This window comes from Littorina saxatilis, linkage group LG9 (genome assembly GCF_037325665.1).
Source record: "Littorina saxatilis isolate snail1 linkage group LG9, US_GU_Lsax_2.0, whole genome shotgun sequence".
NCBI classification, from domain to species: Eukaryota; Metazoa; Mollusca; class Gastropoda; order Littorinimorpha; family Littorinidae; genus Littorina; species Littorina saxatilis.
The window spans coordinates 34,560,494-34,577,187 of NC_090253.1; the positions used below are offsets into that span (position 1 = coordinate 34,560,494).

The window sequence follows — 16,694 nt, forward strand, 5'->3', positions numbered from 1 at the left end:
GCTCATGGACTAGATCCGAGTGTGTGCATGTGACTGTCTGTGGTTGCTGCAGCTCAGTGATGGCAAGAAGAATAACAGTTTGTTCAGAGTAGGGATTTTGCATTATGACTCCTTGACAGATTCCTGGCCATATTAGGCACACATTAGAGTTTCCTCTCCACAAATTTTGAATCAGGGATTTGACTGAACCTTTCTCGATCTTTCATACACATGCGAATGCAAGCACACGCACAAATAAAACAGGAAGGCAATTAATTATTTCTGCTGGGAAATACATATATTACTGAAAGTTTTTGACATGCACCATGTGTAAATTTCTGTTTTAAGTCAATATTTATAGTTAGACAATCCAAAGTGTCAAGGAGTTTGAGAGAAAATTATGCCATTGATTCGGGGGGGTGGCGGGTTTAAATGCTGCCCCCTAGTAGAATCAAGGAACACCCCTTGTAAGGGTCTGGGTGCAATGCCCTCAGAAAAGGATTTTGTTAATTCAAATCTGATTTGTTCAACCTTTTCTCAAAGACAATCTGAAATTATTGCACCACACATGCAATTCAGTTAATGAAGTGGTGCGCTCGACCTAATTTTGTTCTATCATGCCAGGTTTCTTGTGTTTGTTGTTGCTGTGAAAAATATACCTTTTGCAGCAGTCCACAAATTCACAGCCGCTGGACTGTTTTGTTAGTGAAGTTGTCTAATTAGGGGGCAAGTCTTAAGAGAGGCAGAAAAGGTATTCGTCGTGATCAGTCTAAATTTCAAGATGCTGCAGATGCTCTTGAACTTATTTACTGTTTCAGGAGGAGGCAGTACCCGCCAATTATACATAGAAAACAAAACAAGAAGGGCAAAGCCCATACGACTCACATGCTTGACCTTGACATGGTCAAATAACTAAACCTAGCAATGACATCATACACTAAGAACTGCGACCTTGACCCAAGGTCAAGGTCATCCAAGGTCATGCAACACAAAGCTGTTAATTCAAGACATAGGAAGTACAATGGTGCTTATTGGCTCTTTCTACCATGTCACTTTTAGTGGTTCACTACCTTATTTTGGTCACATTTCATAAGGGTCAAAGTGACCTTGACCTTGATCATATGTGACCAAATGTGTCTCATGATGAAAGCATAACATGTGCCCCACATAATTTTTAAGTTTGAAACAGTTATCTTCCATAGTTCAGGGTCAAGGTCACTTCAAAATATGTATACAATCCAACTTTGAAGAGCTCTTGTGACCTTGACCTTGAAGCAAGGTAAACCAAACTGGTATCAAAAGATGGGGCTTACTTTGCCCTATATATCATATATAGGTGAGGTATTCAATCTCAAAAACTTCAGAGAAAATGTAAAAAATGTAAAAAATAGCTGTTTTTTAGGCAACATTTATGGCCCCTGCGACCTTGACCTTGAAGCAAGGTCAAGATGCTATGTATGTTTTTTGGGGCCTTGTCATCATACACCATCTTGCCAAATTTGGTACTGATAGACTGAATAGTGTCCAAGAAATATCCAACGTTAAAGTTTTCCGGACGGACGTCCGGACGTCCGGACGACTCGGGTGAGTACATAGACTCACTTTTGCTTCGCATGTGAGTCAAAAAGGACCAGTTTTCTTCATGAAAGTTTGGGTTACAAGTCACATATGCATATTTAAGACAAGAAAACTACAGGGCACAATTTTTTTCTCCTTAACTTTGACCCCTGCGACCTTTAGTTACTGTAGTGCGTTGTGTATGACTAAAATAACCCATTTGGTATGATTGGCTATGTTTCAAAATAAGTAAAGCATACACAATTTTGCTACAGTACAACTGTACCCATATCCCCATGCAGACCTAAAACTTCTGTTCAGAGGACCATTTGAAAAGAAAGTTAGTGCTTCCTCCATAAACTGCTCCGTACATCTTCTTGTAGACTTATTTTCTTCATTCTCTCCTCATTTGTGTTATTGCTGAGGGAGACATAATGTCTATTTTCCTTTCCTTGTATATTTATGTCTCTGGTGTGTATACTTTATTATCTTACTCTGCTATTTCTTCTCACCTACAGTCTTGTGTTAAATATACTACAGAAACATTCAAGACCATAACTTAACTCCAATGTGATCTTGAAATTGAACTTGTCAACCAGATTTGGGTCATGTGCGGAGTTCATCCAACCCTGAGAATGTGTGAAGTTTCAAGGCTCTAGCTTCAAAATGATCAAGACAATGCTGATTTTCCTTTTTTTTTTTTTTACAGGAACATGACACCACTGTGACCTTGAAATTTGACAAAGGGTCAACCAGACGTGATGATGTGTGGAGGTAATCAAACCCTGTACATGTATAACGTTTTCAAGAAATAGCACAAAAAACATTCAAAAATATGATAATTCTTGTTTTGGGTTCCATTGGTTGAAGGTTTGGAGTTATGATGACACTCGTAATGAATCATGGCAGACAAGTTCTCTCGCAGTCTGGAATGAAGCTACTAATGCGCTGAGCTGGATTCGCTCATTTGTCCCACTCGCCAGGCGATGTCTGAAACATGGAATGAAAGCAAATGTTCACGTTTCTTATTACTTACTGCCCGTTATGCCGGTTGGCAAATTTCTTATCTTATCTTAGTAATCACTGCAAGCAGAAAAGACTACGGTGGTACCTCTGTCCAACGACTTTGAACATGTAACTGTAATTCGGCCGTTAAACTGAGATTTGGTTCGTTATATCCATGGCCCAGCCAATGATCCGGAATGACATGGCTTGATGCCACCCGCAATGTGATCATGTTTTTTCTTCCTTTAATTTTTAAATCAATAAATGATTATGGTAACTAGTTGACAATTAAATGAATTACTCACACATACATTTTTGCTTGTTTACTCCAGCCCTGTAACTACTCAGCAGTTAATGTTTTCAATAAACACACAGGGGTAGATGTCAATACCACTCATATGATAAAACCCTGATTTTTGAACGTTGTCTTTGTATTGAATATGTGAAGTACATACATGTATTTTCTTTTAAAGGTAAAAATTTACTGTCTAATGCTATTTTTTTGCCAGGCTTGATGCCTTCCTTGAATTTTATTTAATGCTATAGCCTAACATACTTAAAAAAAAGAAGAGAGATTTGCCCTTAATTATGGTGAAAAGGCTTAAGGCAGTAGGACACACCTCCCTTCCCGGATTTAGAGCGCGTTTCGTGTCGTAACAGATTATCCACTTATTAGCCATATCCGTATGCAAAATAATGAAATAAACATTAGGAAATGGCAGAAGTTTACAACTATCGACATTCTCTATCAGTGCAATAAAAAACAATCGTTAGAACTTGCATTTACAACATATCGTGCGTGAGAACGTGTCAGTAAACAAGCACTTCTTGCCTGGCTGAAGAACCCTACGAGTCAATCTAAAACAGACAAGTAATGGAAAGCAGTCTGCGGATAAACATAACAAACTGCTGATGAAAAAGTGTGTTCATCCCTGCTCTGGATAGTAAAAGACATCGGACTGATGACAAAGTGGCAGCGTTCACGCGAAAAGATATTTTTCAGATTATCGCTTCTACATTTTATTGCACGTACTTGGGGCAGATCTGAATTTCACACTGGAAGATGACAAATTGGTCTTGTGAGTTGAGAACCAGGTAACTTACCAAACCGGAGTGTGTGTGTGTGTGTGTGTGTGTGTGTCAGTGTGTGTGTGTCAGTGTGTGTGTGCCGGATTACCACCATTAACGCACCCTTTTCTATGTAACCTTACTATGCCTGCTGTGACATTCACGAGGATTATTGTGATTCTTGGACAATCGTGTGCCTGTGCTGAACTTGCAGGAAGACAAACGGCGTCGGAACGGTATACGTGCTGCCAAGTGTGCATGCCCAGAGCGCAGTGTGAACCGAGAGGGAATGTGTCATTTGTAGCATAGCAGACGACACGTTACTGATGTGATTGGGGAATTGTCTCCCTTACATGTGTACTCACCAATGCAGCGTTCACGCGAAAAGATATTTTTCAGATTATCGCTTCTTGCACGTACTTGGGGCTGATCTGAATTTCACACTGGAAGATGACAAATTGGTCTTGTGAGTTGAGAACCACATTTATCAGGTAACTTACCAAACCGGAGTGTGTGTGTGTGTGTGTGTGTGTGTGTTTGTGGGTGTGCTGGATTACCACCATTAACGCACCCTTTTCGACTTTTCTACGTAACCTTACTATGCCTGCTGTGACATTCACGAGGATTATTGTGATTCTTGGACAATCGTGTGCCTGTGCTGAACTTGCAGGAAGACAAACGGCGTCGGAACGGTATACGTGCTGCCAAGTGTGCACGCCCAGATCGCAGTGTGAACCGAGAGGGAGTGTGTCATTGTGTGGAAGTTTTGCTTGATTGATTTATTCATGATTTAATTTGCTTTTTGGTTCAATAGAAAAATCTGTGTACGTTATACTTTGTATTTTGTGGTGTGATTCGCCCGAGTGCGAGACCCCCATCCCCGAACGCCTCTGTGGGTAGAATTGTATACTTGTGTGAGTAACGTGAGTGTGTAGATGAGTTCAACGCAACAGCTAAGTTTCAGCCTGACAAAGAAATTCGAATGACACAGCTAAGGGCTGTACTTGTTATTTCTCTATTAAAACAAATGTTTCAAGATCTTTAGGCCAATAAAAATAAGTTGTCTGTTTCTAATAACATGGGTAAACAAAATAGGGTAGGTAGGTAGGGATTTTTAATTTTTTTTGCCAGGATAGAATTCTTGAAAATAACTAAATGACACAAAGAGACAAGACTCGCTATAGATAGATTGATAAACAAAATTTTAAAAATGTGACAAAGGATATAAAATGATTGTTTTACCTGGTCTGGAATCTTCAGTAGTAATTGCATAAAAAAAGTCTGATATATCAATTATCATGTTAACTTTTTCTTAAAATGGGTGCGCTAAATCCTAGTCTGTTTTTAATGGACTAAGCAATCCTTGGACTGACAGAAAAGATGTATTTTAAAAATGTCCAGTTGCTTAAAATTACTTATTTTTCTAATTGGAAGAGAATATGCACTCTTTTGTGTTCAAATGGGTAGGGGGCGGGGGTAGTAAAAGGATCACAGTTCAAGACTGTGCGCGACAAGAGGTGTGTTTCTTTTAACTGTGATAAAGAGCGAAAACTCAACTTGGTATCTAACACTATTTCTGATCACTGTAACCACTTTAGCACTTTTAATTTATTTTTTCTGTCTTCCAAACTTCTAATTCAGCTTCAAAAATGAGAGAAAAAAGTGTCTTTTTCTGAATTCAACAGTTAAATCACTATGTTGGATATCTATTTTACTTCCCTATTTATCTTCTTAAGTTTTTGATCATCTGATTACCTTGCTTTCCTATTTGGAAGATAATATGCACTCTTTTCTGAAAAATGGGTAGGGGGTGGGGGTAGTAAAAGCATCAAAGTTCAAGATTGTGCGTGACAAGAGGTGTGTTTCTTTTAACTGTGATGAAGAGGGATAACTCAACTTGGTATCTAACACTATTTCTGAACACTGTCACCACATTAGCACTTTTTTTTTCCTCCTGTCTTCTAAGCTTTAAAAATTCAGCTAATAAAACAAGAAGAGCAAACGCTCGATCGAGTCACTTTCGCAGTTCTGAATATTATATGAGGCATCAGATGGACAGGAAGAAATTGCTATTCACAACACAATGAGTCACGTTCACATAAAATTTGAGCCCGGTCACTTTTATAGTTTCCGAGAAAAGCCCAACGTTAAGTTGTGTGTTGCCGAACAGAAAAGGCTAGTTATCTCCCTTGTTTTTCTGATAACGTTCGTAAAAGGCTACAGATGTAAATACTTTGATGTAAAGAATAATCCTACAAAGTTTCAATCACATCCGATGAACTTTGTCAAAGATATAAAATGTCTAATTTTTCCTTTGACGCTGACCTGTGACCTTGAAAAAGGTCAAAGGTCAACGAAACCATCGTTAAAGTGTAGAGGTCATTGGAGGTCATGACTAAACAAAATATGAGCCCGATCGCTTTGATAGTTTCCGAGAAAAGTCCAACGTTAAGGTGGTGTCTACGGACGGCCGGCCGGCCGGACAGACTAACACTGACCGATTACATAGAGTCACTTTTTCTCAAGTGACTCAATGAGTAAAAAAAGTGGTTTTTTCCGGAATTCAACAGTCTAATTACTATGTTGGATGTTCTATTTTGCTTCCCTATTTCTGTTCTGAAGTTTTTGATCATCTGATTACCTTGCCTTTCTATTTAAAAGATAATATGCACTCTTTTCTGAAAAATGAGTAGGGGGTGGGTGTAGTAAAAGCATCACAGTTCAAAATTTTGCGCGACAAGAGGTGTATTTCTTTTAAAATTTGTGAAGAGGGATAACTCAACTTGTTATTTAACACTATTTCTGAACACTGTAACCACTTTAACACTTTTAATTTATGTTTGACTGTATTCCATGCTTCAAATTGGGCTTCAAAAATGGATACATACCGGTTTTTTCCAAATTCACCTGTAAAATCTTTATGTTTGATGTTCTATTTTGCTTCCCTATTTCCCTTCTTCAGTTTGTGATCATCCAATTGTTTTTTTGTTAACATATTCACAATAAAATACCACAAATTCTTCAGTAGGGTTTGCGTGAAAAAATCTCATAACTCTTGGAGTTAGCGTCTCTTTCAGAAACACTTCTCAGGTCTCTCTCCCGTTCTATCGCCACGTCAGCCCTGTAACTACTCAGCAGATGGCTATGAGTAGGGACAGACCTAGAACCGTTTGAGTTTCGGCAGTTTGAGGCACAGACCCCATCAGTCGTCCCTTGGTATCCCCGATTCTGTGGACACCATTGTTGGGGACGGCAACTGCTTGTATTGAGCCTTGAGCCTTGAGATCACAGGCACACAGGCTCATCATGAGCGAATACGAGAAACAATCGTGGACTTCATGATCAAAAACCCGCGACCATTTTCTGCCTACTTAGGGCGCGACCTACAGGAATACCTGGTGGAAGGTGGCTCTCCATTGCAGCCCAAGACATGGGGCACTGACGTGGAAATTCTGGCTGCAGCCACCCTCCTCCAGACCCCTGTGGTCGTGTATTCAGCATGTAGACGGTGGTTGACATACAAACCACTGTTCGCACTGACTGACAGCAGGCTTGAATCACTCTCTCAGAGTGCGCGAAATGAAAAAGTCTATTTGAGAAATTTCTGCGCACATTTTGAGAGAGTGATTTGAGTGTGCTGAAGAGCAAAAACTGGCAACCACCCTCTACAAGCTGCTCACTTAGTCCACCCTGTTATAGTGAAGTCAAGTTGAGCCACATAAGTCCAAGCGATGCTAAGATCCAAGTCGACAGAAGAACGCGCGGTTTTTAATACAACTCTCAAAGCAAACCACTGCATTCATAGTTATCTGTACTATGTCAGCTGACGTTGATTTGTGCTGTAATCATTGTACAGACCTGAAAATAACATCTTAATCGACGAATTGTCCAAGTTGGTAACAGATGATATGGGAAAGATTTCGACGAGTAGCTTAGCACGTACAGAAGAGGCCAGAAGACAAAATGTTTTACGTCAGTCATGAAAGCTCTCGATTAATGTCAAGTTCTTCCATGCCTGTACAATGATTAGGACTAGACTCGGAGAGAGAGAGAGAGAGAGAGAGAGAGAGAGAGAGAGAGAGAGAGAGAGAGAGAGAGAGAGAGAGAGAGAGAGAGTTTCTGCACGTTTCAAGTATATGATTTGTTTCACCCATACATGTTAATAAAAAAATGTATATCCATTTGAAGTGTGTCTGTGTGTGTGTTTGAAGGTATAACAATTGAAGACAAAAACAACTGATGCTGAAGAATGAATGTGTGAGTGAACGCAGGAAGTGTAGAGTGGAAGGACGAGAGAGGTATGTGAGTTGTATTCATACTTTTGGGGTCTAGTTTGTTTGTTATATATATTTGTTTGTTTGTTTCTTGTTTGTTTTTCGGGATAGAAGTCCATGGTGAACAACTGTCAAGGCATGTTCTTTTACCCTACACTGTCACAAGTTTTGTGTGCTAACGGTATTCAAGTTTTTCCGTTGTTAGAGGCCCAAGGAAAACTAGGTTCAAGGCATAATCATTTTTGCTGCATGCGTTTTGTGAGTTCCTGTTCGAGGTTTTTAATCAAAAGAAAAATGTTTTATTTCATTTCGTTTTGTGAGTTCCTGTTCTATGCTTTTAGTCAGTAATGAAAAATGTTTCATTTCATTTCGTTTTGTGAGTTCCTTACTTAGGTTCCTCAGTGTTCTAGGTTTTTAATTAAAAGAAAAATGTTGCATTTCATTCGTTTTGTGAGTTCCTGTCTTGGTTTTTAATAAAAAAAATAAAAAAAATTAAGTTTCATATCGAGCATACATGGTTATTCCTGTGCGAGCGCGTGCGAATGGATCTGTCCACTTCTGTCCTTCAATCACGTATATAAAAAAAAATAATCGATTATTGAAATGACGGTAGGAGAAGGTCGAGAGGATGAGAACAGACTACGACGTTTGTTTGTTTTTTGGTCCGTAGTATACTGACTACAACTGCCCACGACGAGGAGGCTGAGCTTCACTTTCAACTGGTCGTTGTCGACAGGCTGAGTAGGTCGCTCAGGCTAAATTGTAAAGGTAAACACTAAGTGCAATGAACCGACAAATTGAGAAAAGTGATACTGCACTCTAAACACTATTATGACTCTACTTGGAAAGCCATGGACGTTATATAAGTGACGTTATAAAAAAACGCTCACGCTGGACCCGAGTACTCTTCAGACATTCACACACACACACACACACACACACACACTCTCATAGGTGAAAGTAGCCCGTCAATTGACTGAAATCCGTCAATCTGAAAATAAGTCTGAAGGAAATTCCGTCAATCCGCAATTTTTATTAAAAAAAAGGTGAGGTTTCTTCGCTTTCGGATTCGCTCTGCATCACGATAAAAAAAAGTTCTCGCGTTTTGGCAGGCATTACGAAGTGGTGACACGATTTCTGCGACAAAGATACCGGTTTTGACGGAAAACGCATGGACAGATCTTATTGATGCTGGTCTAGCCAACAAATGGCGATGGGACTGGTTGGAGTTCATGAAACTAAAACTGTGTGTGATAAGTTTGGTGCTTGAAACTCAAGTGCTTTTCCTTGAGAACTTTGCACTATAAGAGATGCTACTGCTTAGTTGCTACTTTGTGCAGTGCTACATCATGCTGTTTGCATGTGTGACATTCTGTTTTATCATTTATTTCAATGCCTGTCTGGCAATGTTTGCTTCTTATAATTAAATATTTCGAACTTTTATTTCAGTTGTTCAGTTTCTATTTCATTTAGTAATTGGCTGTTGTCAATGTTAATTGTTATCAATTGTGTCGTTGTGTTGGAAGATGCAAGTGTGAAAAGATACAAAAGAAAAATGATTACTTCTGTGAATTGTTTTGATTTTGTTTACCCTTTTTACCATATCATTAGAATCTGAAGGTATTTTTTTGACCTGCATGATATACTAGTGACAAAAAGTGTATTTTTTTGCCAGGAAAGGCCACAAAATCACAATGTATAATGCAAAAATTCGTCCCCCTGGACCACCTAACGGGGCCCTGCCCCGTACCCCGCCAGGGCCTAGGCGGCCCCTGGACCCCTGCCTCAAAAAAATTTCAGTCAATTTCATTTTCATAGGTTTCACCCATGCACTCTCTCTCTCCGTCACTCCCTCTCTCTCTCTCTCTCACACACGCACGCACACACACACACACACACGAGTACACTACCACATCTCCATTCTAAAACACGTCACGTTCCAAATCAAAAGACGACATTCTATTTTCTTACGTCACTATTCTTGGTTTACGGTACCATTCGGCGGCTTTGCTACAAGTATGCCATAGTCTTGGTTGGGCGAGACCTTGCACCGTTCTATCAGACTGCCTGGCTGGCTGTTGCACCGCAAATTCCTCCCACCGCCAAGTCGTTTTTGTGGTTTATTTCGCATTTAGGTCCCAGGTAACATTATGAAGTTTTAATACGATCAATCGGACCTATTATCAAGTTAGTGTATCAACTTTTGAACGAACTGCGCCCAGTAGTTTCCCAGCAATAAGCTGTTAAGTCGAGACACACACACAGACAATTAAAGTCTGCTGGACCCTAGTACTAGCGTACTCGGGGATAATGATAATAATAATACAGTAGTAGTCTAACGAGTATAACGTCCCGCTCACTAGATGTGGTGGAGACGGTGGATGGGGGAAAGGGGGTAACTATGAACCCAAAGTTGTTACTACCAGAACGATTGTGCGTAAAGGTGGGCAAGCCACTTTGCTGTTGACGAGAAACGTCTTCGTTAATAATAATAGTATAAGTCAAATAGACAGTAATTACATATAAGGACCCATGAAGTTCTCGTCATTTTTATTTCTTCGGACATCAAGGACAGGTCAAGATCTAGCAGAATATGAATGAACGACAGCCATGTGTGTGTGTTTCCTTAAAGCCGTAATAACGTCGGACACTATAATTAAAGACTGAGATTGTCGATGGAACCAGACGGAGCTTGACACTCCAACACTAGCAATCTGTCTCAGAATCAGCATGTAGCCTACAATACTGTACGTTGATACGATTGCCGAATGTCGGGGAAAATTTTGTGTATACAATTTTGTATTCATGGTCTAGCCAGGTTTTAGAAATACGCAAAGAAGAGAATAGTCCACAATTCTTCTTCTTCGTTCATGGGCTTAGACTCCCACGTTCACTCATGTTTTTAGCACGAGTGGATTTTTACGTGTATGACCGTTTTTACCCCGCCATTCAGGCAGCATACGCCGATTTCGGGGGAGGCATGCTGGGTATGTTCGTGTTTCTATAACCCACCGAACTCTGACATGGATTACAGGATCTTTTCCGTGCGCACTTGGTCTTGTGCTTGCGTGTACACACGAAGGGGGTTAAGTCACTAGCAGGTCTGCACATAAGTTGACCTGGGAGATCGGAAAAATCTCCACTCTTAACCGACCAGGCGGCAGCGATTTGTTTGTTTGTTTGTTTGTTTATTTGTTGCTTAACGTCCAGCCGACTACGCAGAGCCATATCAGGACGAGGAAGGGGGGGGATGAAGGGGGCCACTTGTCAAGCGATTCCTGTTTACAAATGCACTAACCCATTACTTGTGTCCCAGCAGGCTTTAGTAAAACTAAATTAATACCTACTGGAAGATTACCAGTTTCCAGTATGTTAAAATAGGCTTAACCTATCTACTGCTGGACTTACATCAGAACACTAACAGATTAAACTATACATGAATCGCGAGACAAGCGGCAAGAGAAGAGATTTTTTGAAAAAATACAGGTGAATGAGCAAGAAGGCAGAAAAAAGAAAAGAATTCATGAAGAAAAAGAGAGCATGACAGGAAAGAGGAACCAAAAATCTACCAAACAGCAAACTAGAAAGCTCCTGCGGTTCCAAAAACAGGAGGGGCCTTTAATTTCATAACCGCAGTGCCCCACTGCGGGAAGGCGGCAGCGATCGGGATTCGAACTCACGACCTCCCGATTAGGAGGCCGACGTCTTACCACTGCGCTCGTCGTCCACAATTCTATATATGAGGAAGTGAATTAAAGATTATTGTAATAAGTTGGTTTAAAACTTTCAACAACATGTTGTTGTGATTTTTAAACAACACTAATGTTGCACTTTCCATTTCTGCACAGTTTTATTAAAACAGTCACAGACCTGTGCACACTCAAAACGCTCATCAGTAGTAAAACAAACCAAATTTCAGTAGTTTTTAAAATGTTTCAGTAGTAAGCTGTAACGACAGTTCAAGACATAATTCTGCTCAAAAAGCACACAAACTGGATTTTACGATCTCCAGGTTGTCTTGAGAATAACTGCACTGTTGTGCCGTTTTCTTCTTCTTTGGAGTCCAAAAGGATAGAGGAGAAAGAAAAAGAAAAAGAATGAAATAAAATAAAAGAACCCCAACCAATTTAATTCAACTGTAAAAGGAAATAAGTTTATTATTTAACAGTGTTTTGTTTTTAGTGTTATTGTATTTTATTAAGTTGTTCATTCATTACTTTGATATTTGGTTTGAGTGGAAGTGTATGATTGCTGGTGTCTTCTCTTCACTATCTTTTGTTTGTTTGTTTGTTTGTTTGCTTAACGCCCAGTCCACCACGAAGGGTTATATCAGGGCGGTGCTGCTTTGACATTTAACGTGCGCCACACACAAGACAGAAGTCGCAGCACGGGCTTCATGTCTCACCCAGTCACATTATTCTGACACCGGACCAACCAGTCCTAGCACTAACCCCATAATGCCAGACACCAGGCGGAGCAGCCACTAGATTGCCAATTTTAAAGTCTTAGGTATGACCCGGCTGGGGTTCGAACCCACGACCTCCCGCTCACTGGGCGGATGCCTTACCACTAGGCCACCGTCGTGTTGCGGTCTCTTCACTATCTGAATCTCGCACTCTTTTTTTCTTTTTCATGTTTCACTTTAATCACAAGTTGCCACGCAGACGCTGAGTCTAAGAACAAAGACTCAATGCTGAGAACACGCGCGCTTCCGGTAAATCGGAAAACGTCTTTTTAGCGCAACGGCCAACTAATTGGTCAAAACATTTTAAAACAGAAGAAAAGTTTTTTGTTTTTTTTAGTAAAACATTGGAATTTTGGAATTTTAATTACAAATCCGTAGCACCGTATTCTGCATATAAAAATCGTAGAAATTACGGAGAAACCGTAGATGTGCACAGGTCTGCAGTCAGTACTTTAGAAAGGGACATAACTCTTGGACTCCGGATATAACATCACCCGCGCGTAAAAGTGACGTTATAACCGATGAAACGGATACAGCGTCACCGCGTATAACGTCACTCAAAAACATCCCCCGAGGGGTGACGTAATATCCGGAGTCGACTGTATGAATTAAAACCTCTTCTTTCCCTTGGCAGGAAAGCAAAGCACAAGAAATTATCTGATCATATTGACAAAAGACAATCCTAACATCATGCACACATACACCCTAAGTCAAATGCTTGTCTTTGAACTCACAGTCAATGCCAAAAGTTGCTTGTTTAAACTTTAACCCAAAATGTTACTAACTTTTGTTCAGTAACTTTTTTGTCAAGTGAAAAAGTACTACAACGTGACAGACAAAAACAAGGTGCAACTCATTGATAACTAGAGAATAAGTATGCTCTACTGACAGCCCCAGTGTTCTACTTTCAAAAATCTTGTTTAACTGCAGAAATAAACAGCGTGATCAAATGCTGCATATGTTTATCTTAAAAACGATAGCAAAATTGACACACCTTAATAAATAGAGAAGATAGCTGTGACGTAAAAATATCCTTGCTCTTAGTTATTTGAGCAAAGAAATGGACACTTTGGAGACAAATAACAGACTTCTGCCACTTTAACAGGAGACAAGTAATTGGTGCTGTTAAAATAGGTTTCTTTATCTAATGCAGGATAGCAGTCCCATCTCCCACAACCTGGCCATTGAGTCTAAAATAGGTCGCAAACTTTGGTGGTACACTGTCAGATCGAGCATTCCTCGTGCTCAAATTAGCAAGTCAGCGAAAGTGATAACTGTAATGAACTAATACCTTATAAACTCTGCACAAAAATTATTGCACCCATTTTTGTACCCCCACTAAAACATTCATTCCCATGTCATGTCATTCAAACATTAATATATGACATCAAACGCTCATTGTCAATCAGAAGCGACCATTTCGTTTTTTCGTTGTCCGCTGCAGCCAATACAAAAAGATGTCAAGGTTAAACTTCTATTACCTCTGATATGGTCGGCCGTGAGCTAACTTCGGCACATCAATTTATGTTAATTCCTTGTTACTCCCAGTTCTGAGAGCAATAAATACTACCAAAAATGTCATCTCCGATACTGTCCGGGCGTACTTTTTAAGAATTTGAATTTATTTTAAAAATATAAGCAAGCTCTTTCTAATCACATGCACTATCATTTTACATGACACGATCGTCAGTGCTGTTGCTGCAGTCATTTTTGTGCACGAGGAAGTCCCTGTGAGTCGTTGCCATGGCTAAAAGTAAATGTCCAGGGAAATAAGCACAAATGCAGTAACTTCTTTCGGGAAATTTTTTTTCCCATCCCATTTTGAGGGACTTTTTACACACAAATACGTTTAAAACAACCTTCAAACGTTTTTGGTTTATGAACAGGTTTTTGTTTACAGCTGAAGTGCGTCTGAATCTAGCCAAGAGACAACAAAGAGAGAAAATAGAATTGGGGTTTCCATAACCGTCATAGCCGTTACTGGCTTTTTCTGCCAAATAAGAAACAATTTATGTTCCATCTTGTGACATGGACGGTGTTCGCTCACATGAGCATACAAACAAAAAAAATCTTCAACAGGGCCGTCAGGTGTCGTTAGGCATAATACGACGCCCGTCATCTCCGATATCGTAATTTACGGGCCAAAATAGCATGCCGTTTTTGAAGTGTTTGTTGACAAACTGCATTGGGGATAGATCTAAAACATTGCCATATCATATATCGTTCGAAAGAGCAAGACCTGCTCTCTTTGTCTGCAACTTCTTCGTTCTGTGCGTCGTTCTGTGCGTGTGTGTGTGTGTGTTTGGGGAGGGGTGGTTATTGTGTAATCTTAACCTTTAGCACACCAGAGGCGATTTTATGCGCACATCCCTTCTTTCCCTCTGTCAACCAGCGGCGAGATACTGCGCCAGCGCTAAGCGTGTTTCAATGACCCGATTCTTGTTTGTATTTGCATACGAGAATAACGGTATTTTTAACGGTACTTGAGCCAGAACGAGGCTCACTTCCTTCCGTTATCTTGTTGTGTCTTGTGCATTGAATTTGAGTTTCGTCAAAGTTTTCTGCTTTTGTTTTTACATCAATAAAGTACTTTGGTGCTTCGACAAGCAAGATGGAGGATGACGAGTTTGAAACTTCCGTTTGAGTTGTTTCTTGACAACAAATCGTACGTGGAATCTGAACGATTTACTGAGGAAGATCTTTGCAATGAACTGTGTATCTCGGTGAAGAAAATGACAGTTCATCAAGTGACAGTGACGGTGACGAAACGGAATTTACGAAAGTGCAGATGGATAGTCTTTTCTTTATTTGGTGTTTAACGCCGTTTTCAACCACAAAGGTTATATCGCGACGGGGGAAGGGGGGAGATGGCATAGAGCCACTTGTCAATTGTTTCTTGTTCACAAAAGCACTAATCAAAAATTTGCTCCAGGGGCTTGCAACGTAGTACAATAATTATTACCTTACTGGGAGAATGCAAGTTTCCAGTACAAAGGACTTAACATTTCTTACATACTGCTTGACTAAAATCTTTACAAAAATTGACTATATTCTATACAAGAAACACTTAACAAGGGTAAAAGGAGAAACAGAATCCGTTAGTTGCCTCTTACGACATGCTGGGGAGCATCGGGTAAATTCTTTCTCGTCCCAACCAATATGGGACTCCCCCTAACCCGCGGGGGGTAACAGTGGCTAGTCCAAAGCAAGCCAGTGACAAGACGTAAGAAGTCTGCGTGTTCGGAAATGGCGACCTGTGAATCTAGTGGAGATCAAAGCTTTTCTCTGCTTGTTGTTGCTAACCGAACGTGAAGAAATCGTCCTATGACATGCGCTGGTCCACACATCCACTTATTTAGATACCAGGGCCTGAATGCATAGCCCCTCCATACTTTTAGGATTTCATAGCGCTGTGGAGCGCATAGCTATGAAACACACTATAGAACTCAGCGGTCCGCATGCATGAGGTCAAATAGTGCCTGCAAAAACTAAGAGCGGCTCTATTTTTAACACGTAGATAGTGGAAGGGATTCCCCGTCATCCTGTGTCTCTGCGCATGCGTCAAGCTTTGTGATGCTTCGCGGCGGGTCAGTTTTACACCATTTGCCGCAGACAGTTTGGAAAGCCCGTCTCCTGATAAAACTTGGCTTTCGTGGTTTGGAAACTATATCCATTCCGGTACCCTCGCCATAAAGGTATAAGTCACTCTCTTGCTGGTTCTGCATGCTGTGTTTGATGTTATAAATTCCCGTATTATTATTATTATTATTATTATTATTATTATTATTATTATGTACCGCGATCAGTTCACCACACACATCTTGAAAAGATCCGCACGCGTAAAAACTGACCCAAAGTCAAGATAACCCGCAGAACCGGCAGCAATGCACCCTTTCGATTCGGCAGTTCGAGTTGCTCGTACAGTTCGTCCGTGATTGCAAGAATGTCCTGCCGACGAAAGCGGAATTTTCTGTACAGTTCCATGTTGTCGTAACGATTCAGTGGATGTAGGCGGATGCTTCTCAAATTTCTTCTCATCCTGAATCGGCATGAAAGCAGCCGCCATTTTAAATGCTCCAATAGCCGGTTCCATAACTCTTATTGGAAGGAGGGGCCTGCTATAACTTTATGGATGGCATAAGGCTCTATGCGCGGTCCATGCATTAGAAATAAGAGACTTTATGGAGTCCACAGACTTTATTGCAGTGACGTCATCAATTTAGGCTCCTATGGAGGGGCTATGCATTCCGCTGCAGGAATCAGAAGTGGGATGGTCAACTACATGATTACCTGTTCAAAGAGGTTTCACCAGGCATAGACTGGTTAGTTTCACAAAATTCCACGGA

At 40.4% G+C, this 16,694-nt stretch overlaps 1 protein-coding gene across 2 annotated transcripts in view; it reads right to left on the reverse strand.

Moving 5' to 3' along the window:
- Positions 1-255: 255 nt before the first annotated feature.
- Positions 256-16,694, reverse strand: part of LOC138977061 (replication factor C subunit 5-like) — a 142,763-nt gene continuing 126,324 nt past the window's right edge. For both annotated transcript variants that reach the window (XM_070349977.1, XM_070349976.1), the window contains one exon: positions 256-2,526. In XM_070349977.1, coding sequence (XP_070206078.1) covers positions 2,477-2,526 — 50 coding nt within the window. In that variant the 3' untranslated portion in view covers positions 256-2,476. The remainder of the gene's footprint in view (positions 2,527-16,694) is intronic.